Source organism: Bactrocera tryoni, chromosome 4, assembly GCF_016617805.1.
Source record: "Bactrocera tryoni isolate S06 chromosome 4, CSIRO_BtryS06_freeze2, whole genome shotgun sequence".
Lineage (NCBI taxonomy): Eukaryota > Metazoa > Arthropoda > Insecta > Diptera > Tephritidae > Bactrocera > Bactrocera tryoni.
This window is the reverse complement of record NC_052502.1, coordinates 54,966,519-54,990,302: the sequence shown is the minus strand read 5'-3', so window position 1 is coordinate 54,990,302 and position 23,784 is coordinate 54,966,519. Positions and strand designations below refer to the sequence as shown.

At 32.6% G+C, this 23,784-nt stretch overlaps 2 protein-coding genes across 5 annotated transcripts; both read left to right on the top strand.

Moving 5' to 3' along the window:
• Positions 1 to 159: 159 nt before the first annotated feature.
• LOC120775794 (nudC domain-containing protein 1) lies at positions 160 to 2,195 on the top strand. Of its 3 annotated transcripts, none has more exons than XM_040106136.1 (4): positions 160 to 374; positions 439 to 1,321; positions 1,379 to 1,589; positions 1,652 to 2,195. In XM_040106136.1, the coding sequence occupies exons 1-4, from the start codon at positions 232 to 234 to the stop codon at positions 2,134 to 2,136; spliced, it is 1,722 nt and encodes a 573-aa protein (XP_039962070.1). In that variant the 5' UTR covers positions 160 to 231; the 3' UTR covers positions 2,137 to 2,195. The 3 variants fall into 3 exon arrangements, with proteins under 3 accessions (XP_039962070.1, XP_039962069.1, XP_039962071.1); XM_040106135.1 differs by having other exon boundaries at positions 160 to 378; positions 428 to 1,321; XM_040106137.1 differs by having other exon boundaries at positions 301 to 374; positions 428 to 1,321.
• Positions 2,196 to 2,454: 259 nt separating this feature from the next.
• Positions 2,455 to 23,608, top strand: LOC120773921 (glutamate--cysteine ligase). 2 transcript variants are annotated; one of them, XM_040103117.1, is made up of 6 exons: positions 2,455 to 2,636; positions 2,697 to 3,394; positions 20,478 to 21,869; positions 21,953 to 22,150; positions 22,242 to 22,423; positions 22,573 to 23,608. In XM_040103117.1, exons 3-6 carry the CDS (start codon positions 20,493 to 20,495, stop codon positions 22,754 to 22,756), a joined length of 1,941 nt encoding a protein of 646 aa, XP_039959051.1. In that variant the 5' UTR covers positions 2,455 to 2,636; positions 2,697 to 3,394; positions 20,478 to 20,492; the 3' UTR covers positions 22,757 to 23,608. The 2 variants fall into 2 exon arrangements, with proteins under 2 accessions (XP_039959051.1, XP_039959050.1); XM_040103116.1 differs by having other exon boundaries at positions 2,455 to 3,394.
• Positions 23,609 to 23,784: the final 176 nt, after the last annotated feature.

Genomic DNA, 23,784 nt, shown 5'->3' with positions numbered 1-23,784 from the left:
ATAACGTTTATAAATTGTTCGTCATTAAGCAGTAAACATTTCTATCCTGGTGAACGAAACCATTTTGGTCACTATTAATAATTGAAAGTGGCATCTCCAAAATGCAAAAAGTGCTAAACACAGCCAAAACATGTGTTTATTTGTTGTTTACGGAAACGTCATATATTAAAAAGCCGAAATTACATTTTTCAACAATTTGTTTTCTTTGTATGCTGAAATAAAGATTTTGAAATGTCTAAAATTGTAGAATTGCGTCCAGATCGTAATCTCATACGAAACAATTTCGAAGGTTACAAGTTATCGTTAGATCCGGTGCCACTATTACGCCAGGAGCTGTCTTCCCTTCCTTTTAGAGCTGAAACCAATGAAGACCAGTATGTAAATATATATAACCGATTTATAGCACTCAGCACTCTAATATATATAGACATTCTTAAGGTACTCTCTATTGCACGCGGAACTTTTCTCCATGCAAAATTTGCTGCATGTGGATCCTTGGTCTCGTACAATTTGCTATTATATTAGTCGCCTTGGAGAAATTATAAGGACTGTTTATAATGAATCAACCGGTCGTGGTGAATCAATGCAAATCGTATATCGCCTGAATACGGCTGCTACACGTGTGAAAGGAGATTACAATTATTCCATGCGCTTTATATCTGAAAAGTACTGTGTTATATGCGATGGTATTCAAAGCATTTATTTATTAGACACCAAAGATCGTCTTAAGGCAACCGAATGGATTTTGATTGCCGAAACGAACTTAAACAATGAGGCGCTTGGAGAGCGTAATTTTATGCTATTTGATTGCCGCTTGGATATTGTGCAGGAGAAAAAACAAATCAGTATGGCAATTGGTAGAGTTAAGAGGATAGACAACATCACTGCGGGTGGATCAAGTCATTTCATGCACTTGCATTGGGGAAAATGGATACAAAATGAAAACTGGGATTTTTCGGTGATTGATACCCTTGAAGGTAAAGGATCTTTGTATTACTGTGCTTTTGAACCGCGTGCGGAATCCCTGATTATATGCTCGAATCATGAATATAGTTTTCGTTCTAAAAAAACGAATGGTAGTTGCGAAATTAATGTTGAAAACGCTGAGCTTCACGATGAAAATTATGAAATTGGGGGCTACACTTGGTCACAAACAGACGAAGACATCATTATCAAATTTGACGTTAAGGAAGGGAAAGAAAGATCAGATTATAAGATAAAATACGTCGCTAATAAACTCACTGTAAAAGTAGGCGAGGAAGTGCTTCTTGATAATGAGCTATATGATAAGATTGATCAAGAGTTGACGACATGGACTATCGTATGTTATTTATGATATTTATTGTAAATATTTCTTACTAATTTTTGTTATTTTTAGGAAAACAATTATTTACAAATAACTCTAGTTAAACAAAATCAATCTTCGAGTTGGTTATCACTTTTCAGAAATAATGCTGGGCCTAAAGAAACGTTGGATGATAGCAGACAATCCGATTTGCCTATCGATCAAAAGCCTATAGTAAATTTAGAGACACCTATCGAAGATTGTGACTTTCCAATGGGTACTATCGACGATGAAATCAAAATTGGTGAGTAAGCATCAATTTTAAACCATTTTTATATAAAATTATTATTTATGTACAATTTGAAGGTCGCTATCATATGCCAAGTAAGTCGGTTACACACGCTGTTTTGTTCGGATCAACTCCTCCGATATTTTCCACTATTTTGCGTCCCGGGTTTCCTAACGCTTTGGCGATAAGACAAGACGTTGATGCTGGGCTTTGGTTGCAGCAGTATAATCCGTCCAAACCTGAAGATTGGTCTCTTCGGCATGAGGGCAACTTGCATGCATTTGGATATGTGCAAGCTTCCAAACAACAACGAAAGTTCGTTGATTGCTCACCGGATTTAAACTACGCAATTATTTGTGAATCGCATCGTCATGTTTTCCTTTACAAATCAAATTACGACGGAGCAGATGGATTGAGAAACCGTAATGGTCCACAAGTTAAAATAGGCAAGCAGCATTTAATAACACTTGAAGACGCTGGCGAAGTGCTAGGATTAGCGACTGCTGAACATGTAGTAACAATACTTACCGAACGTTGTATTATACATTTGCAGTTAAGTTAACTAAAGTAATATAATATATATAGTTTATAATGCAAAATAAATTTTATATGAGTCTAAAATGTTTGATTATATTCAATTTAGTTTTGCGCATATAAGTTAATAACTTGTTTATTGAGTTTAGTTTGTGTGAGTTTCAATATTGTATTGGTTTAAAACTAAAAGCGAATTACTAACAATTCGAAGACGGTATATTTAAAAATACAGGGTGTATTCTTAAAAACAAAGTGGGCAGTATGGCAACACTAAGAGAATGTCTACAAGGTAAAATGTCAGAAATTTTGTATGTGTTTTGGCAGAAGCAGCAGTAGGAAAAGCACCAACGACAATGGGCATGCGGTGGAATTGGAAATAAACCTTTGCGGTGGCTATCGCGGAATTGCATAAATAGCGAGTCTATCGAACAACGTGCTTCACAAACTTGAGAATATTAAACAATTTGGAGGTGCGGAAAGTGTATAGTTTTAGTTGTGCCCGGAGTAAAAGAGCAACAGTTTTAAAAAGTAAATGAAAAATTGTGTAAAAGTTTTATAGCAAGTGTAATATAAGATTTTTTTGTAAAGTGTATCAGCAGAGGAGTATCGCAGTCAATTCATTGTGTGAACGTGTGATTGAGCAACCTTTTTGATTTGTTGTGGACAATCGTCTATTGCATTTGCCACGAACAAACCCTTCCTGCGGAGCCGACAGTAAAATCTCGGCTGTGTGAGAACCATATAAAATTCTTGCCTCTGTGTAGAAGAGTGAGTGAGGTCATTCTGTGGATATCTATAAACATAAATTTCAATAAAGGAAACTAGTGTGAGGATTCTATACATCGTATACACAAAAATTGAACCGATAGTCGGGCGCCGATAGAAAATAAAAGATAGAAATTCTAAATTAGAATTGTTGTGTAAATAATAAACGACGAAATAATAATCTAGAAGAAGAGGTTGACAATAAATCCATAAAACCTTTAGCAAGAAATAGTATTTCGTCATCATACCGAATTTAGAAAAAGGGCACGAATATTGCATTTCTGACCGGCAAACTATTACACAATAAGCACACAAAACTACATTTTGTATAGTTGGAGACTTCGTGTCAATAATTACCTACAATTTAATATTTTTGATTACACTTTCACGTGCCCATAGCTGGAAACGAAAACTGGATACATCATTAGTCGTTTGAAGTGCAAAGAAATAAGTGCATATTGCGGCCTTAGTATTTTTTAACAAAATATATTAATACTTACCAGTTAAAAAGTTAGTAAAAGGTAAGTGTATAAAAATATATGGTATGTTATAAATATTGTATGAAGTATGAAAATTATTTATATTAAAAATTTGTGTAGAATATATGTTTTTGCTAGTAAGAGCTTTTAATTGTTTAAAAAATCGATGGTAATTTGTGGGAATAATCTCATACCTGCTATGTATCTACCTTTATTAAATTACTTTGCAATTACTGTTATGCGTATTAGTAGGCATGCCTTTGTGTATACACTCTAATAAGCAATCTAACAACAAAAATTGAAAATAAATACCATTGAACATTCACCGCCGCTTGTAGTATCACAATAGCACGGTATATAATAAGTCAGTTAACCTTGACATTAGTTTCAATTCAGATTTCTCTTAAATTTTCGCTTTTGTCTTATAATTAGTGTATATGACATACAATTAAATAAACCTGGGCGTCTGCAGACACATAAAGTTTGAAGATATAATTCAATTTATGTCGGTACCGTTCTGATTTGACATACATATATTTATTATTAAAATGTTTTTTTTTATTCATGGTTTTATTCACACGTTTGTATTTACAAATTAAAATGCTTCATCTGTAATTTAAAGCATTTTTTATGCTTTCAAATCTTAAAGATAAACCTATATAAATACTATATAAAATATAAATATATAAAAAATAATATTAACATTAACTGTAAAATAAAGTGCAAACTGAATTTTTACCAAAATATACAATAAATTACATGAAAATTTCAAGGCTAAAATCATTATTTTTATAGAAATGATATACAAAATTTAAAAATTTGTATATTGTTTCTAATTACTTGTATGCTTAAATTTTAAAGTGTTAAGGCCAAGGAACTTAGTAGATGAAACTTAATAAGCCTTTGAAATTTAGGCTTTTATATTTAGTTTTGCATGTGTTTCTTTTTCATGGAATTCATTTGTTTTTATAATATCGTTATCGTGAAACCAAAACTTTGAATCCAATTAACTACTTCTGTATTTATACTAGTTTAGTATTCAAACATAATACGGACTTTTTCTTAAACCATGGGATTCACAAAATGGTGTTATTGCTAAAATTAATTTGTTTATAAATGAAACCAGCTGTTTTAACAAATATCAAGACGTCATAGTAAAAATAAACGCAAATCGTTGCCCGATAAGAGAAGTTGTGACTAATTGTTGAAAAAAACAAATTATATACAATATTTATGAAGTTCACTAATAAACCGGTTTTCTGAATAAAACGGATATTAATCAGGGGTGTTGTGGAATCCAAGACAGAATTGCTTAGCTGTCAGAATTGCAAACCAATTCTGATTTTCAATGGTGTCACATAATCTGATTGCATTTTCTTCTTTTCGAACATACGCTAAACCAATATTCCAATTAAAGGAAGTTTTTAAGAGATAACATTTATCGAATGAATAAAGACGCATTTGGGTGTTAAATTACTTTGATTACGTTTTGTAAATCTACTATCTTTAAATATCCGGATTTTTTTCCAAAAACTCAGTAATTAAAAGATTTCGTGTTTCGTGCTGTGAGCGACTATCTCCTTGCTTTGTTTCTGATAGTAAAACCGATAAAATCGGTTTCCGTGACACCCAAAACCGATACAAATTCTGTTTCGAATATCAAAGCATTAATATCTGAATTCATGACACCTACTACTTTTTTGATCGGTTTCAATTCCGACAACTATCAGATTCCACAACACCCCTGAATGATATAAAAGTTCAATATAAATATTATTGTTTTATAATGCTTTTCATACCATATTTGCAGCAAAAAGTGCCTTATTATGAGCTTATATCACACTATTTTAATTTAATAATGGGTTGTCAAAAAAGTCTTGCGGTATTTTTATTGCATTTTTTTTTATTGAAATTGAAATGAATTCTTGATGACTCATGCCCAGCTCTTGACCGATGCTACGGCTGCTACTATGCCGGTCTCTTTCGACCAATTCAGTGATTTTATCGCAATTTTCGACGACAGGCCTTCCGGAGCGTGGCGCATCTTCGACCACCTCTATAACAGAACGGAAACTTTGAAACCATCGTTGTGCGGTGGAAATAGAAACTGTTTCGGGTCCATAAACTGCACAAATTATATTGGCGCCTTGAGATGTAATTTTGCCTTTATCGTAGTAGTACTGTAAAATATGCCGTATTTTCTCTTTATTTTGCTCCCTGTTTGCGACGCTATAACTCACGAACGACTTAAAAGAAACGACAATCAATCAAACACGTATTAGCGCGTGAGCTTTGAGTTTTCCAAAAAGGTATAGCATGACCCGATGATAAAACTAGAACTACGCGCTTTCAGCGCCAACTAGCGAAAATACCGCAAGACTTTTTTGACAACCTATTATATAAATTAATTATAAATTTTGTTTTAATTAAAAGTGCTCCTTAAGTATCCCACTTAATTTTCCAAAATATGCTTAACCCAAACCAAATTTTTAAATATTTATGTAAAGCGAATACATATTATGTATTATTTCTAAGAGACTAAAGAATGCATTTCTATTTCGACTTCAACAGAATAATACAGTTCGCTCCAATACATCTGGAGAATCTGTAAAAACCATTTCCTTATCAACTTTTATGTAAATATTTATCAATATACATACGTATTTGCTGAGAAGAAACACAGTTTACAGTTTTCTGCATATTTACTAATTTATATTAGTCATTGTCACATGAGGTAAATGATAAAATGCAAAATATCCGCCAATCGAGTTGACAAGATTTTAGCTTTTAACTTTTTTAATTATTGCCAGTGCAGGTAGCTAACAATAACTGTTAATTCGTGAATTTCATTTGCAATTTTACATTAGGTGTTCCAATTTGTATGGGTTTGTTAGTCGTCAATACGCTTGATGTCATAATTTTTTTTTGTATTTGATTTATGATTTGGGAAATTTTATTATTTATATCTAGTAGAGCTCTCAAAATTATTCGAATAACCTGGAAACTGATTATTCTAAACTGCACTAAATTTGCAGTTAAGATGTAAATGTATACTTTTTAATCAATAATGGTAATTCGAAAGAAATTGAACGAAAAGTAATTTGTTTTCAAACATAAAATTAAAAGGAAAAATGTATTACCCGAACACATGGCATTTCACTCATTGAATTTATTATGTGTATATGTAAATATCTAATGAAACTAATTTATAAATTCATTGCCTGCATGACGTCATCAAAGTGGTCTTGTGAAATTAACAAACCTCTCTCGTTATACATATTACATACTTATGTACATACATATGCAAATATATTATCATAGGTTTGCCTGTTTGTATGATTGCAATTGCTTAGTCGTCACCTCATCATGACTCTGCATTTTTCTAAAAAAGCTTGACAAACGTTTTTTGTTTAGACCACTTAAATCCTTACTTTTTTCACATGCACATGCGTACACACATTTGCACACATATGTATTTAAATATGGGCTGTGTCTATTATATCAGTTCGACCTGAATGATTGTTGTGAAATTTCGCAAACTACATTCGTGATTCGAAAGTGTTTTAATAATTTAAAAGCGTTACAGCACATTTCTAAATATTGTTGCACAACGTGTTCAAAATAACGGTTATACAGAAAACGTTGTTGTTGTTGTTGTTTGCCTGTGAAGTGATTTTATCATGTGCATAATTGTTTGAAGAAATTAATTTAATATCAGTGTACGAGTATGTATGTATATTTATCTAAATACATACTTACATACATACATAAAAACTTACCATATGCAGATATCAATTTATATGTATGTTCATTCATTTGTTTAGCTGTTTTATTTTCTTTTTGCAAGTTCCGTGTAAAATGTCTGATAAACACGCAAAAAAGAACGCTACCTACGTATCTACAAAGTGTGTATACACTGTCGTATAAAGTTTTCAGACACTTCGTGAGAAGCGCACCATTTAAGAAATATATTTTCTAAATGAAATTTTAACAACTTTAGGCAAACTATTCCATAACCAATTAAACTAAATAGATATTAATTAATATTCATCATATTACGCGAATCATAATTATTTTCTTTAAAATTTTTTAAATTTCACAAAATTAATTTGCGGTAGAACTTAACTATATAAAAATAAAAAATTTAATGCATCGTGAAGTTAAATTTAATCGTAAATACTAGATTGATAAATATAAAAAAATATTCTCATATTGAAAACTAAAAAAGTGTTTACCCGAAAAAAATCCCAAAACAACCATCTAAATATTTAGCTTTTCATCCCACTTCTTATATTGAAAATTAAAAAAATGCAAATAACAAAAATAAAAAAATCCAATAGAAACATAATAATACATATATAAATATTTTCCTTTTTATCCCTTTTCATTCCAGCTTTTAATCTAAATAATTTTTTTATTTGTTACTACCATTTTTAAGTTAAAATTTTCTTCAATTTCTAATGGAAGACATTTAAAATTATATTTTTAATTCTGATATAGAAAAGTTTACCTTTTTTAATTCTTATTTGGGAACTAAAAGTTGAAAAAACCGTACAAAATTATCCCAAAATTCGAATTAAAAATAGAAAATCGAATTTTTAATCCAAAAATGTTGAATTATTAATTCGCAACAAAATTATATCCAACAATTTATATAAATTGTTTAAAAAATAAAAAAAATTTAAATGCATTTTAAAAAATATGTATTTAAATAAATTTTAATAAATTCGTAATTAATTATTAATAATTTTTTTTAAATCAAAGTCGTAATTTTTAATAGAAATAATAATTTGTTTTAATATAATAATAATACAATTAATAAAATTTTTTTATTTATTTTTACATATTTGAATGTATTTTGTATCTGATAATAAATATGTTTTTAAACTTTTCGAATATAAGTTAGCAAGTGCTCCAAGTTGAAAACTTTTCCCACACACTGTGCATGTCTGTACAGTTGCGTGTACCCGATTCGTACTTGAGTGAATCAATTCGTTTAGCGCCGGCAGTGGTTGCTACTCTCTCACCTACTGACACTTTTTAAGTTTTATTTTTTACTTTTCAATTCATTCACATGTTGCTTTTCGCATTCAACACGATAACAGGGTACAGAATAAGAGGAGCACAGTCACCATTTTCAAACGTGCTTGGAAATTCCAACACATTCTCATAAGCATTTTTAAATATGATTTGTTCTCGTAAGGTGCCAGTGATAAGAAACCCATTAAAAAGTATTTATTTAACGAATTCATGAAACATTTGTAAATTTCCATTGTGATCATGACTGGATCTCCAAAGAATGCACCTGAAACAGTCGCGTAAAATCACATGTGAAAAACGATAGCTTAATTCCAATTATAAGCAAAATAAATCTGCATTTGTTTCTGACCGATTTGTCATCAAAAAGGTGCGTGTTTTTTGTAGCCCTATTAATTTTATGTTGTTTGGAATGACTAGTAATTTTTTTTTTGTACTGAACACGCGCTTGAAAGGTTCTGGCATTATCTGTATTAACAATTATGAAATGTGAAATACGTTATCTATACATTCATACCTCTGCACATGTCTTCCAGAGCTTTCCTTGAAGTTTCCATACAACTTGTATGCATTCGAGCTAATTCTTCCGGTTCGCTTTTTATCACCAAAATCAGCTTTGCTTATCTAGTTTTCTAATCTACCTATAACTATCGTGGAAAACATTCAAGGGGGTCGTTCAAGGAACGATTTGTTACGTCGTTATCGGACGACAGGGAGAGGGGTGTTTTTATGTGTTGGTTAACTTATTGCCTTCATTAATAGTATATTATCTGCAAATATCAATTGTACCCATAAACTTACAAAATGCTAATAAAAAAATTTAAAAAAGCGCCGTCTTATCAAATTGTGAAGATTCCAATTTCGTATGTATTTCATAAGTCTTCAAGTTCAGTTTTGCTCGTGTACCTTCGTACAATGCACATACATATGTACAGATAAGTGGAAATTATTTATATTTAGCTATTCGTAACATGAGACTCTGAATATTTTTAACATAAATAATTAAAAAGCTCAACTGGTGAGTGAAATAGTGGGGTTATAGGAGAATCATGAGACTCTGAACGGTAAATGAGCTCTGGAGTCGTCTGCGCTTTGAAAGCATATGACAAATAAGTTCGATTTATAGCATTGAATTGAAATTGCGTATACTATCGTTGTTGCTGTTGTTATAGCGGTTATCTAATAAATATAGTATCGACAACTGATTGCGATCAATAAGTCTGAAATTCAAATTAAAATAATAATTTAAATATTTTTATTAATATGTTAATGATGTCTAGCAATTTTTTTTTTATTTTTGTATGGATTTAGCTAAAAAAATTTTAATTTTTAGCATATTTTTTTTTTATACTTATAGAAGCCCATAAGATACATGAATTCGATCGATTAGTTTATATGACAACTATAGCATATAGTGGTCCAATATCGGCGGTTCGGCAAATGTGCAGCTTTTTGGTGAGAAAAGTACGTGTGCAAAATTTCAGATCGGTTATATTTGAAAAAAATTTCAAATGTAGGCCAATCCGCCGCGACAAAACGATTGTAACTCTGTATTGTTCATTTCTTTTCTCTTTTGTTCGTTTCTTCTTCTAGCGGTATTGATATTGAATTAATTAGAATATTTACTGAGCATACTTTCTGCTCTGAATTTTTGCGAAAACACGTTTTTATTTTAAATTTTTTACACAAAATGTGTTATTGGTGATTATAATAACGAAACTTCGCAAAAAGAAATTTCTGTAAAGTACCGAATTCACAAGTCATCAATCTCACGAAAAATTTCCAAATTTATTAGGAACAAAACTGTCGAAGTAGTGCATCGTGGACGCCGACCAAGAAAAACTGATGAAAAAACTGACAACTCAATTGTAAGAGAGGTAAAAAAATATCCATTTTAAAGCGCTCGGCAATTGGTAAAGGAGCTTGGGTTACCAATCTACTTAAGAATGGTCGATCATCGCCTAAATAACGCTGACTTACACAGTTACCGACCAGCGAAGAAACCGCTTATTTGCAAACGTAACCAACTAAAACGATTGTGTTCGTTAAAAATCATCTAGAATGGCCAATAAGCAAGTGGAAAACTTTTTTTTATGTTATAGTCTGTGGATGCTTTTCTGCTTCTGGTTTGGGGCCGCTTCATCCTATAAATGGTAGCATGGATCGGTACGTTTTCAGAGACGTTATGGAATCCGTGATGTTGCCACATGCTGAATTAGAAATGCAACTTAAGTTAAATCATGGTTAAAGAGGAATAAAGTGGATTAATTGTGTGGTCTTCACAGTCCCCGTGCCTTAATCCCATTGAAAATTTATGAGAAATTGTAAAAAGAAGAATTGATCGCAGTAATGTGCCAAGTATACCCCAAAACCTTAGTGGATAACCTTATAGCTTCAATGAAGCTGTGATGCAAAGCAGTTATTGAGAGTAATGAGTTTGCTACAAAATACTAAGTTTTTCTTTTATTTTATTAAAAATAGTAAACCGTTTTCTTTGAGTTGCAATTGTTTTGTCTTATTGAATATAGATGTAATATCGTTTTTTTTTATATACAATAAACAAATAAACTGAGAAATATTCTTAAATTTGCTGGGAAACAAAGCATTAATATTATTATAATATTAACATCTAATATTTAAAATAAAATTAAAATAGTAGGTCTCCGGCAATTATTTTCTGTGTATTCGACATTATTTTCATTATCATATGTCAGTTGCAAATGTTTTGTCCGATACTGTACATATCTTTCCTTTCGGGTGATACAAACATCGTGGTAAATTTGGTGCTTTCGAAAAATACTATATGGACTTGGTTACTTTTGGGGAAATCCAATAAAATTCGTCAACTGAAGCGTGGAGAATGGGAATGGGATAAGTTTCTGATAGTGTCAAATCTACACTTTAAATAAAGTTTTTCTAACTGTTATACATAAGTATTTAATAATCTTTTTATGAAGGCTTTTAGATCAAGAGATTAACTAACAGCTTTTCTGAACTATGAAGTGTTGTTAAATAAGATAATATTTTAAATATATAGACGCACATGCTTTTAAATAAGTATGTACATATGTATGTATGTATGTTTGTCGCCCCACTTATCTTTCAATTGCGCTCTTTCAATCTGACGTAATGTATGTACATACATATGTACATAAGTATTAAATATACTTATACGCAGTTAATATACTGCTTTTGCATAATATTACTACTTATGTGATATCTACAAATGTAAGTATGTATATGAACTACAAACACTCATTGCTAGTTTAATTAGTTGACGTTTACACCGCAAATTTTAGAAAAAATTCCGACTCCCAACATCTACACAGTAAATATACTATGTATAAAAAATTGATTTATTGAACAATTGATATTTACATTAGCTGAACCCAAAGATATGTATGTACATACATATGTATGTAAGAATTAGTTAATTTGGCTTTTATGATTATTACACGTTTTGAATTGGGGGGCCTTAGAGACTAGTACTATAGATTTTCTCAAGCACACACATACATATGTACCTTTACTCCATATTACCACTTTTTATCCTACGAAACGATAATATAATAATTTACTTGAGTTTCAACTATACATCATTTGATCAAATTTGATCTGTACTGCAAAAAAAACTTTTTCACATTTTTATGGAAATCTTTATTACCTTCGTATACTTAATTAAATTTTTATAATCTCGCAACATGTTGCTTCAGAGTATACTGGTTCTGTTCACCTAGCGATTGTATGTATGTATGTGTCTCCTAAAACTAAGCGAGATAGTTATAGGGTTATACATAAGTATATATGTATATGTATGTATACTTGTATGTATGTATATAAATGATAAGAATGACGAGACGAGTTGAAACCCGGTTGACTGTCTGCCTCCGCCGTCCGTCCATGCAACCTGTAACTTGACTGAAAAATGAGACGTCTTAATGAAACTGCGTACGAGCGTTTCTTGGCAAAAAAAAATTTCGAAAAATTGCCCAAATCCATCAAAAACTGTTCAGGCCCCTAGGTATCGAATACTTCGACCCCAGTACCTAGAGTTGACTTTTGATCAATCTGTCAGATTTATAAATGCAATTGAGAGAGAATTATTTCCTAATAGTTTTATGTCTGTGTGCTACAAATGGGTTGAATAGGGTCAGTACTTGCTTATATACCAAATATAAAGATTTTTCTTCCGGGTATTTTATACCGCATACATCAGCCAATATGTGAGTTATTGAGAGAGCGAATTGAATGAATAAAATCGGGTGAAAAATCGCCCTAGATTCCATATAACTAACAGGCCTAATGTACTTGAAGCTATTTCCCTGGCTTTAATCATTGAAAGTTGCAAGAATATGAAGTGTTCGGTTGTGCCCAAACTTTTTTCATATACTTGTTATAAACTGAGACTTGAACGGCTTTCAGTGCACATTTTTGGAGCTCCATTCGCCAGATTGGATTGTAGTGATGAATGAAGGGTCCTCAGCTACGTTATCAAGCATCCCCGGTGCGACCTTTACTTGACGTCGTTAATGCAAAATGGGGATGATTTTTGATACGAGTGTAGCATTGCCACGCTTCATACCTAAACAATTAACCAAAATGTGTTGATTCATAAGAGATGTTGAGATCCTCTCTTATCCCTATGAGGCCAACACGATGATTTTCATGTACTGTTTTTATGTTATCGGCATTAACAGAGGTAGATAGTCGACTCGCATAAGACAAGTTTTCGATGATTTAACTCTGTGATACTAATTAAAGATAATTTTTGAAAATTATTAGTTCTTAATGTTTACCTACTGCTCCTTCACTGTGTTGAAAGATACAAATAATGCTTGATTTTGACGAGTCGCTATTTGCTGCTGTAAATTTAAGCCATTTTTGGTGCACTTACTTTTTTGTCAAAAGCACTTTCCACTTTTCGACATCAACAGCTTATTATTCTCTTGAAATTTGATTGATGTTTACTTAGTACTCGATTGTAGTCGTATTTAGCGCGCCCTTACTTGAAATTTTGTCAAATCATGTGACAAAACACTTCAACAAAAACGTTTATCAGATAATAGTTACATATGTACACACATAAATTTACACAAACATATCGTGGCCTAAAATATAAAATGACGCATCTTCGAAAAATTCGAAATTGAGTTATTTATTGATTACATCTATAATACGACATGTGTTCCATATTTAACGTGAAAGCTTTGGACGTCAGACATGCTTATATTAGTTCCTATATGTACATACATACAACTATGCAGTTGTGTTTGCAGGTTTATACCCCGAACAGGGTATATTTACCATTTAGCCATGTCCGTTTTTTTCTCTGTATATACGCTAACTAGTCCCTCAGTTTTTGAGATATCGATCTGAAATTTCGAGCACGTTTCTTTCATACCAATCAGCTGCTCATTTGTCAAAATAGCCGATATCGGACTAATATAGCATGTAGCTGCCATACAAACTGATAGATCAGATCAACTCGAGTCCCTATATTGAGAACTTTTTTATTTGTAAAGATATCTTCACGAAATTTTGGCACGGGTTATTGCCTAAAGCAAAAAGCAATATCCGAAGAAATTGTTCGGGTACCATATATGTACATATGTATGTATGTATGTAAGATATTGTTCAGAACGAGACACTATAGCATACACGTGCCATCTTTTGTATCTGTGAAGGGTATTATAAGTAGCTTCGTTCGGTTTTAGTGCTGTAATACATTTCTACAGTATATGTAACTCTCGTTCAATTCCCTTCATTAAGGGCTCAATATGAAAATGGATTTTAATTAAGAATAATTTGTCCAACGTTACTGGCAAGCTTAAAAATTTATGATTAATTAAATAATTGACTAGACGTTCACTTCGTCATTACGTATGTACACACACATACATATGTATGCATGTGTCTGTATGTTTGTATTTAAAATTGCGCAAAGTTCGCTTAATTGTAACTGCGCAAAAAATTAAAAACATTCCGACTGCAACAGTCGCAAGATTAGGTTTATATGTCCATTAACAGCGCATGTACATTTGTGTGTACATAAGTACTCATACAAATACTGGGACAGTGTGTATGTAATGTATTTCGGTACTCAACTTGTGCTTCATTACAGCCGCGATAAATAAAATCGCTGTGTATTGAGTGAGATATTATTAATACTTTTGTAATTCTAGATAATATGGAGGGAGCTGAATCCGCTCGTGTTCAATAGAAATAATATTTCTGCTAATAAAATTATGAATTTGATTTGTCAAGAATAAAATTAGGATGCAAACTCATAACGCTCTAACCTCATATTTATTTATGTTTCTTATCAATGGTATTCCGTACCATTTTTTCCAATTATTGAGTAATTTTGTGGTTTTCCTCCTCGAATTGCATTAGTAATAGATATGTGGATGTTGGTTTTGTTGTAAGGCCAAGCTCAACTGTTGTACGTAGGGATGTGTAGAAGTTATTGAGTTTGATTAAAAATTCTATATTAAATTTTGCAAAAAAGCAAATTAAATTTATTTCAAACATTTTATATAGTATAGCAGTGTTGCTATGTACCCTAATCAAGTCCGGTTGACTGTCTGTCAGTGGCTCCGTGCAAGCTGTAACTTAAGTAAACCTTTAGATACGTCGATGAAACTTGGTACACTTGTTTCTCGACATCGTAAAACTAAATTAACATGTAGAACTGGAATTTTATAAAAGAGATCGCAATAGCAAGGGACACCTGTGGAAAAACAATTTTGAAAAAGTGGGTGTAGTCCCGCCCATTCAAATTATAATAACCAAATTCGCTCAGAAATTCCTTAAGCATCCCTACCAACATTGCAAAAAATTATGAGATCGTCTGATAACCCAGCTCACTCGCAATATAGCGGTTATGTTGAAAACTTTTAACAGTGCGATAAATCAATAACTAAATACGACAGAGACATAAAATTTTACATTCGAGATGGCATTATAGAAATTTATGGGAGTCGCTGTCAAAATTTGACAATGGGCGTAGCACAGTCCACATTTAAGTTAAAAGCCATATCTCGGTCAAATAGCTTGATCTTCACATTCCTATGTTTCAGTGTAAAATTGGGCGAATCGAACCAAGTCTACTTCTGATATAACACAATATTAAAATTTATCAGATTCTTTCACTTTCCAGTATTCAAATTAAGCACCAATGGAAATAACGAGATGCAACTTTGGACGAAAAGTGTATTTGAAGTATATTACATCGGACCAAAACTGCTCAAAGCCCCCAGGTACCGAATATATGGACCCCGGTTCCCATTGCGGACTTTTTATCGAAAATATGGGTCAATTTGTGAAATATATTAAGAAATCGAAGTTTTTTGCTATTGAGATACCGAACGAAATTTATAACGTAGGTTCATTTTGATATTCTTTTGAACATTTTTCAGAATCAGTCAGATCGGACAGCTATATCACATATCTCTTATTCTACCGATTATTCAGTTTTTTTAAACTTCGCCTTAAAAAGCGCTGGCTCGAAACCCGTTTTAGACCCATAGTCTCTTACGCATAGTTGGTCAGAAAGATCCGAACAACATTTCCTGCATACCCGATTTTCTAAAAAAAAAATGGACCCGCTCTAATGTACATATAAGTATGCATTCATATTTAGAGGTCAATGAGACGTGTGTTCTTATCATAAATTCGATCTTTAAGGAATAGGAAAGACGGTTAATTATACTTTAGTATTAGGATTATGTACATATGTCAAATATATTAAAAACAAGAAAATATGTAAAGTTCGGTTGCACTGAAGCTATAATATCCCACACAAATAAAAATGATTCCCAAGAACTGCATTTCGTTCGTTGAGTTTGTATGGCAGCTATAAGCTATAGCTATCGCCGATATCATTTTTGACAAATGTGTAGCTTCTTGGTGTGCAAAACTTCAGACTGATAGCTGAAAAACTGGGAGATTATATACAGACGGACATGACTAAATCGACTCAGCTCGTTATGCTTATACATGTGTATGTACATACATATATTTTATGGGCTGTGCGACATTTCGCTCTTCGTGTTAATATCACTGCAAACTTAATATATTTTGTTTAGGTCATAAATACGTCGTCTTCGCGAATTTAGAATGCATGGAATCTCAGTGATTATGTTCGCCTTATACTCAATACTGTACTATCAGTCTGTTTGAAACTCTTGCTAGCTGCATATGAGTGTACGTCTGTATTTTTGTATGTAGCATACAATTAGACAATTTTCTTCTCGATATTGTCGATTCGCTGAGTCGCTATTTCAGTAATTAATTGAACTATGTACATACATATATACATACATACATATGCAAATTTAATGAGAATGTGTACATATACATACTTATGTACACATTTTTTGTATGCTCCTATGGAATCTGGCAGTATATTGTTGTTCCGGAACATTAATTATTGCGGAAGAAAATACTACTATGCATGTACATACTATATGTACATATTTTATAATTATGTAGTAATATATTTTGCAATGTGGCGGCAAATGTGCGGTAATCGCAATATTTTTTTTAAACGTCTATTTTATTTACGGTGGCAACTGCACAAAATCTGTCATTTCTATTTCACCAATATAGACAGCTACAACAGCAAATCACAAATCACATGTTATTAATTGTATTTGACGCTCCGCTGATTTAAAATTATCATTTTACAATGTTCAAATGATATTATCAAATAATTTATTTCTCAACAGTAAATTATTCTCATGCAAATAAAACAAAATTGACTAATTAACGTTTGCTGCAATGTGTTTTACTTGTAATTCTTATCATACTGAAACGCATCAATCATACAAAGCAATAGTGTGCATATTTCTAAATATATCTACATACATACATATACATATGCATACATACTTACATGCATGCTATTCAAGGTCATGCGCATATGTGTATGTATGTAGATAATAATAGTCACCCCATAATTGAACCTAACAATTTAGAATTGATTAAATACTTGTTCCATTAGCGCCTAAACTGGTTGACTTTGGGCATGTGCGTAGTATTAACTGTTATTTGCAGACCAAATCGACCTTTCAAAACCCTAACTGTTGTGAAATCTATGTACATACTTATGTATGTACCATATGTCAAAGCATATTTATGACTTGCGAAAACTTTTCAACTCAATAAGGTCGCTCAAATCAGCCAACTTTCCAACATTTTGTCGGAAAATTGTGATATGGTTAATAATTAAAACGTAGTAAATATACCTTTTTCGTATTTACTTTTCGTAACAAATAATTTCATAGAAAAACACCAGATATGTATACATTTGTCGCATATCATAAAGAAAGTAAATACATATATTCATTCAAATACGCAATGGATATTAACAATTGTTTTGTTGTTTACTTCAAAATTAAAGTTATTAAAAAATAAATAAATATTTGCTAATTTTTATGTTTGTTTCTTGCTTTTTTGTGACGCTAGTGACAAAGTGCGAGGCCAAACAATAGTTAGTCTGACTCTAATCTTAATGTAAACCGATCCGTTTTGTTTTTTTTTCTTTAAGAAATAAATAAAAATGCTGTTATCATAGAACTTTTAATCTTTGAAGGAATATAATTTTTGAAAAAAATATATCTACGGGTTTTGAATGCTTCACCCATTCTATCTGACGTTGAAAGTCGGTATTCAATTTGTAGTTTTAGATATACATACATACATACATACATAACAACAAACTGACAGTTTTTGGTTGGAGAAAGCATGCTCGTTTCAGTTTTGCACACCTGGTTGTCATAAGAGCTGGTTAGTCTGTTAATGCAATTCTGTCAGAAATCCCTTCGACCATTTTTAACGGTTTCTAAAATTATAAAGCGTTCTAGAAAAATATTTCTCAGCTTTAAAGTGTATGATTATTATTATAATGATATTAAAAAACATGTACAAATTCTCTTTATAGCCATTTTTTTTTATGGGGTTACAAATATGTAGTTTCACAATAAGAGCGTATTTGAAAAAAAATTTAATTTAGTGTAATACTTAATAGTTGTTGTTTTAACGGTTATCTAGTCCCCGTTAAGGTGGTATGGTTCAGATTAGTTGTCATCGAGGTCATCCAACGGCAGGGTTAACTTGGCATGCAAGGAGGTGGGACTCGTTGCACGCTGGACATACATATATTTGATATTCTTTCGGAGATTTAATCCTACTAGTGTTTTGTAAGTGAGGAAATTACTCGGAAACGTTCAGACAGATCAACTTGATATCACAAGACTTTTTTAGGTATATATTTTCAGAAGATGATCGAAGAAATAAGATTTTTGATCATTTAAGTTTTTAAGCCACATTCAAAAAATAATTTTCGTTTTGAAAGTCGTCATTTTGTTCAAAATTAAAATTTTGACCAGTCCTGCGTTCATAACCGTTATTCATATATTGTAATAAAATTTCCGGTTTTGGAATTTGACATACTATGTATGTATGTATGTAATTTAATGCAGAATGAATTTCTTCTCCGCTAGACACCTTTTTTCGGAGGTATCCTAAAGATCGCCTACTGTATCAAATTAATCTTAACATTTTCAAAATGTTTAACTTACATTAAGAAAATATCGATTTTACTTCAAAAATTTTCATATTAAAATTTCAAATCGAAGCCGCTCAGTTTTAAAAGCTCCAGTTTATTCATTCGCGTTTTTGAATTTGCTGCAGTAATACCTCAAAGACAATTGGTCCGATCATCATGAAATTGTTTTCTGCCTGTTGCCAATGACCTATCGGATTTTTGATCTGATTAAAAATCGAATTTTGGGAGGCCAAAAACAACCAAAATTTGGGGTGAAATTTAACTTTTTTTAAATGTTGTAATTTTGTGAATTTTTGATTTTTTTATCGTACATTATTTTATGAAGAATATCTTTTAGTTTAATGAAATTTTTTTTATTTTTCGGTTTCATTTAAGGAAGACCTTTTTAGAGCCGTCGGAGATCTCGTATAACTCAAAAAATAATTAGTTTTTTTTTTCCAAAATTTCTCTCTGTATTCTTGAAACATGTGTAAATAAACATAAAAAGCGTTTTTTCTGCTTAGAAAATAAAAAAATAACATTTTCTGCTTAAAAAATAAAATAATTTTCAAAAATTTCTCTCTGTATTCTTGAAACATGTGTAAATAAACATAAAAAGCGTTTTTTCTGCTTAGAAAATAAAAAAATAACCCCTTTCAACGAAAATACACTTCATGAATTTTATGCCGGGTACAGATTTACACTAAAACACACTCGTAGTGTTACTCATACGTATGGGCATACATATGCAAAAGTAGTCGTTGTCAATGATGTATTTATTGTTCCGCTTAAAACGTAATCGATATTTATTTATTTGTTTAGTTCTCACGAATACGCGAAGTTCTTCCGATGCTGAAACTTAACTTCCATGCACACCAATAGCTTTGTATGTATGCATATGGCGATATGCACTTTACACGCACCAGTTGTGTCGCATTGACTTTGAGGCAGTTTTGATGTTGTCTATAAATATGAGTTCATCTGTATAACAATAATCGCTAACGCTGCCAACTCCATCGACTTTTCTAATGCAACAATGGAATTTTGCAATTGGCTCGCGTGCACTTTTTCTGCAATTAAATCAATTATAGTACATACTTACATATATACTATATGCTAGATGTATTTATGTGCATAAAAGCGAGTGGTTTAGTGTAAATGATCGCTGTTTTTGTCGCTGGTTTTACCATATGTTCGAGCGGAAACTAGTTTCTAATTTTCTTCTATCAAATAAGAGTATAGAGTATGTGATTGTTTATAGTATATTGCACATATAATTATACATATATGTAAACAAAATGTGTGTTTATACACTTGCCACAGTAGCAGCTTCACGGAATTGTAGATATCACATTCTTGTGTTCCTATTCCTGCGCCGCTGTTGCAAATTTCCTTAATAGCAAACTGAGCTCTGAGCTGAGTTTGCATTTTTGCAAACTTCCATGTAGAGTCTTAGCTAGATTTATACATATGTACATACATATACATATGTCTGCTTGTAACAAATTCTAATAATATGTATTTCATCGTTTCTTGCAGTTATTCACATTTAAAATGGGTTTACTCAGCGAAGGCAGTCCACTCTCATGGGAAGAAACCAAAAAATTAGCTAATCATGTGCGTGAACATGGCATCACGCAGTTTATAAATCTCTATCACAGGCTAAAGGATCGCACTGGCGACATACTCAAGTGGGGTGATGAGGTTGAATATATAATCGTTAAGTTTGACGATGAAAATCGCGTTGCACGTGTCTCACTGAAAGCGCCAGAACTACTAAATCACCTTAATGAGAAAGAGTTAGCCGATCCCAAGGGCGTCAAATCGTTGTGGCGCCCCGAATACGGTGCTTACATGATCGAAGGTACGCCAGGCAGGCCGTTTGGCGGTCTTATGGCACACTTCAATCTAGTGGAGGCGAATATGCGTTATCGGCGTGAAGAGGTCACAGAAATACTGGACAAAGATGAGTGTGTCATGTCCATAACGAATTTCCCACGTTTGGGCGCACCGGAATTCACACATCCCATCTACTATCCAAATCCGGACGATCCGAATAGCTCGGCTAAATCGCTATATTTCCCAGATGAAGCCATATTTCCAGCACATCCACGCTTCAAGACGTTAACACGTAATATACGTAAACGACGTGGCGAGAAAGTCGCCATCAAATTAAAAGTTTTCAAAGATGTAAACACAAAGCTACCCGTAGAGGGTGCACCAAAGGGTGAACCCGATGTCGTTGCACTCGACGCCATGGGCTTCGGTATGGGCTGTTGTTGTCTGCAACTTACATTCCAGGCCTGTAACATCAATGAGGCACGCAAATTGTATGATCAATTGGCGCCATTGTGTCCCATTATGTTAGCACTTACAGCAGCATCGCCCATATATCGTGGCTATTTAACCGAATCCGACTGTCGTTGGAATGTGATAAGCTCCTCAGTAGACTGCCGCACCGAGGAGGAGCGTGGTTTACGGCCACTAAGTGAAAATAAGTTCCGTATCGCAAAATCGAGATATGATTCGATCGATTCATATCTATCACCAGAGGGTGCCGCATACAACGACGTACCGCTCACATACGACGAGCAAGATTATAAACGTCTACGCGATGGTGGCATTGATCCGCTATTGGCGCAACATGTAGCTCACTTGTTCATACGCGATACGGTTTCATTGTTTAGTGAGAAAATCGACCAAAATGACGAAGAGGACACGGATCACTTTGAGAATATACAATCGACCAATTGGCAGACAATGCGCTTCAAGCCGCCCCCGCCAAATTCGTCCATCGGCTGGCGCGTGGAGTTCCGGCCATGCGAGGCGCAGATAAGTGACTTTGAAAATGCTGCCATTGTTTGCTTTGTCGTGCTGCTGACACGAGTGATACTATCGTATCAATTAAATTTCCTGATCCCCATCAGTAAGGTGATAATAATATAAATAATGCAACAAAAAGCATGTTTTTAATGAATTGTGATTAAACTAAACGTAAATATCAATTTTTTCAGGTTGATGAAAACATGCAAACTGCTCAGAAGCGTGACGCTTGTCGCAAAGAAAAATTCTGGTTCCGCAAAACTTCTAAAAAGAGCTGCTACATAAATGGCAACGGTGTTAATGGCGTACACAACGGTACTAAGGAGAATGGCGAAACAAATCATGAGGAATACGAATTGTTGACAGTTGGCGAAATTTTCAATGGCAAGGTAAGCTGAAATTAAACTCTATCAGCAGCAATAAATTAAATCTGCTATCTACAGCAATAAATTAAATTGAATGAAATATTTCTTACTGCAGGCTGACTCTTTCCCTGGTCTCGTGCCGCTCATTCGTAGCTACTTGCAATCAATGGAAGTTGATCCTGACACTCATTGCACAATTGAGCAGTATTTACGTTTTATAGAGAAGCGTGCTTCTGGCGAGCTGGTCACAACTGCTACTTGGATGCGCGAGCAAGTGTTAAATCATCCAGATTATAAGTAAGTAAATAATTTCCATTTTTAGCCAATGTAGAATTCGTAATTGGCGTTTTGTTTTTAATTAAATTATATAATGCACACCACGCACAATCAACTCAAATAAAACATTTGTACTAATTTGCGTATAAATATATATTTTCCTATTACAGACAAGACTCCGTTGTAAGCGATCGTATCAACTACGATTTGCTCAAGCGAATCAAGGATATCCAGGAGGGCAAAGTGATCGAACCCACATTACTCGGTAAAGGCAATCATTCCAAAACGAAAGATTCGCTGCCGCCCGCACTGCAGAAGCAGTTGGCATTGAATGGCTGCTGCGAGAATAAATGACCACCCAATGCGCAGGCGCAAACTATTATTGGGCAATGTGATCAGCAGTAAATTTTTTTTATTAAATGCGTATAAGTAAAAGAAATGTGATGCTATAGGTTTATGATGATGACGAAACTTTTTTACCCATCGTCGATGCTGCAAATTGAATGTTTTTTGTTATACTTAAAAAAATATATATAATTAATGAAAAAAAAATAGTTGAAAAACTTTTGAAAGTAATTGATTTAAACCAAAGCCTTATGGCTAATAAATAAATAAATTTTATTTGATATCTAAATAAAACAAAAAAACGTAATATACTATGTGCAACCATATAGCGTATGTATGGCCGGGTGTAAAATTTACTGTTTTGAGATTGTTGATTAATCCACAAATAAAAATATATGCAATTTTTTGACTTATTCAAAGTGGATTTATGTTCAATGTTATTATATCTCCTCTCTTTGAAATACGTATGTTGTGAAAAAAAAACTAAAACTGTAACTGTTTGTGAGCACTGGAACTTTCTAGAAATGATTATTCAAAGCCAATGTAGAAACGATTATTTATATATTTACAAAATCTCCTATTATAAGCTATTTAATTACATACTTAATAATGCATTTAAGCTTTACCTACATGATTAATTATTGCAAATATTAAAAAAAAAAAAACTGAAATTAATCCTGATTACAACAATCTGACATATGTATTTTATTATTATTTGAAACCGATTTCAAATCACGTCGTGCTTTAGTTCTTTTGAAGAGAAGAAAATTTTAAACAGGTATTATGAAAACTAAAAACCAATACTGTAATAACAAATCAAAAGTATAAATCTTATTAAACGTTATCACAAACCAGCCAAAATAAGCATGTTTCTTTCTTGTATGAAAAAGTTATTTTTATTGTAAGTCAAACATATCAAAAAATCTCTAATTATGGTTCGGTTAGCGTTCCCACGAGAGTCGGGTCTACGTAACCGGATTTTATCCGGCCAAGGATTGTCAACTCGACAGAATTGTGCCGCTACAACAACAAGAAAT

Bases quoted from the DNA above. Each gene is read 5' to 3' on its own strand.
- LOC120773921 (XM_040103117.1), top strand. From the start codon at position 20,493: ATGGGTTTACTCAGCGAAGGCAGTCCACTCTCATGGGAAGAAACCAAA. The intron at 21,870-21,952 runs GTGATAATAATA...CAATTTTTTCAG, and splicing joins TCCTGATCCCCATCAGTAAG to GTTGATGAAAACATGCAAAC. The intron at 22,424-22,572 runs GTAAGTAAATAA...TTCCTATTACAG, and splicing joins TTAAATCATCCAGATTATAA to ACAAGACTCCGTTGTAAGCG.
- LOC120775794 (XM_040106135.1), top strand. From the start codon at position 232: ATGTCTAAAATTGTAGAATTGCGTCCAGATCGTAATCTCATACGAAAC. The intron at 1,322-1,378 runs GTATGTTATTTA...TGTTATTTTTAG, and splicing joins AGTTGACGACATGGACTATC to GAAAACAATTATTTACAAAT. The intron at 1,590-1,651 runs GTGAGTAAGCAT...TACAATTTGAAG, and splicing joins CGACGATGAAATCAAAATTG to GTCGCTATCATATGCCAAGT.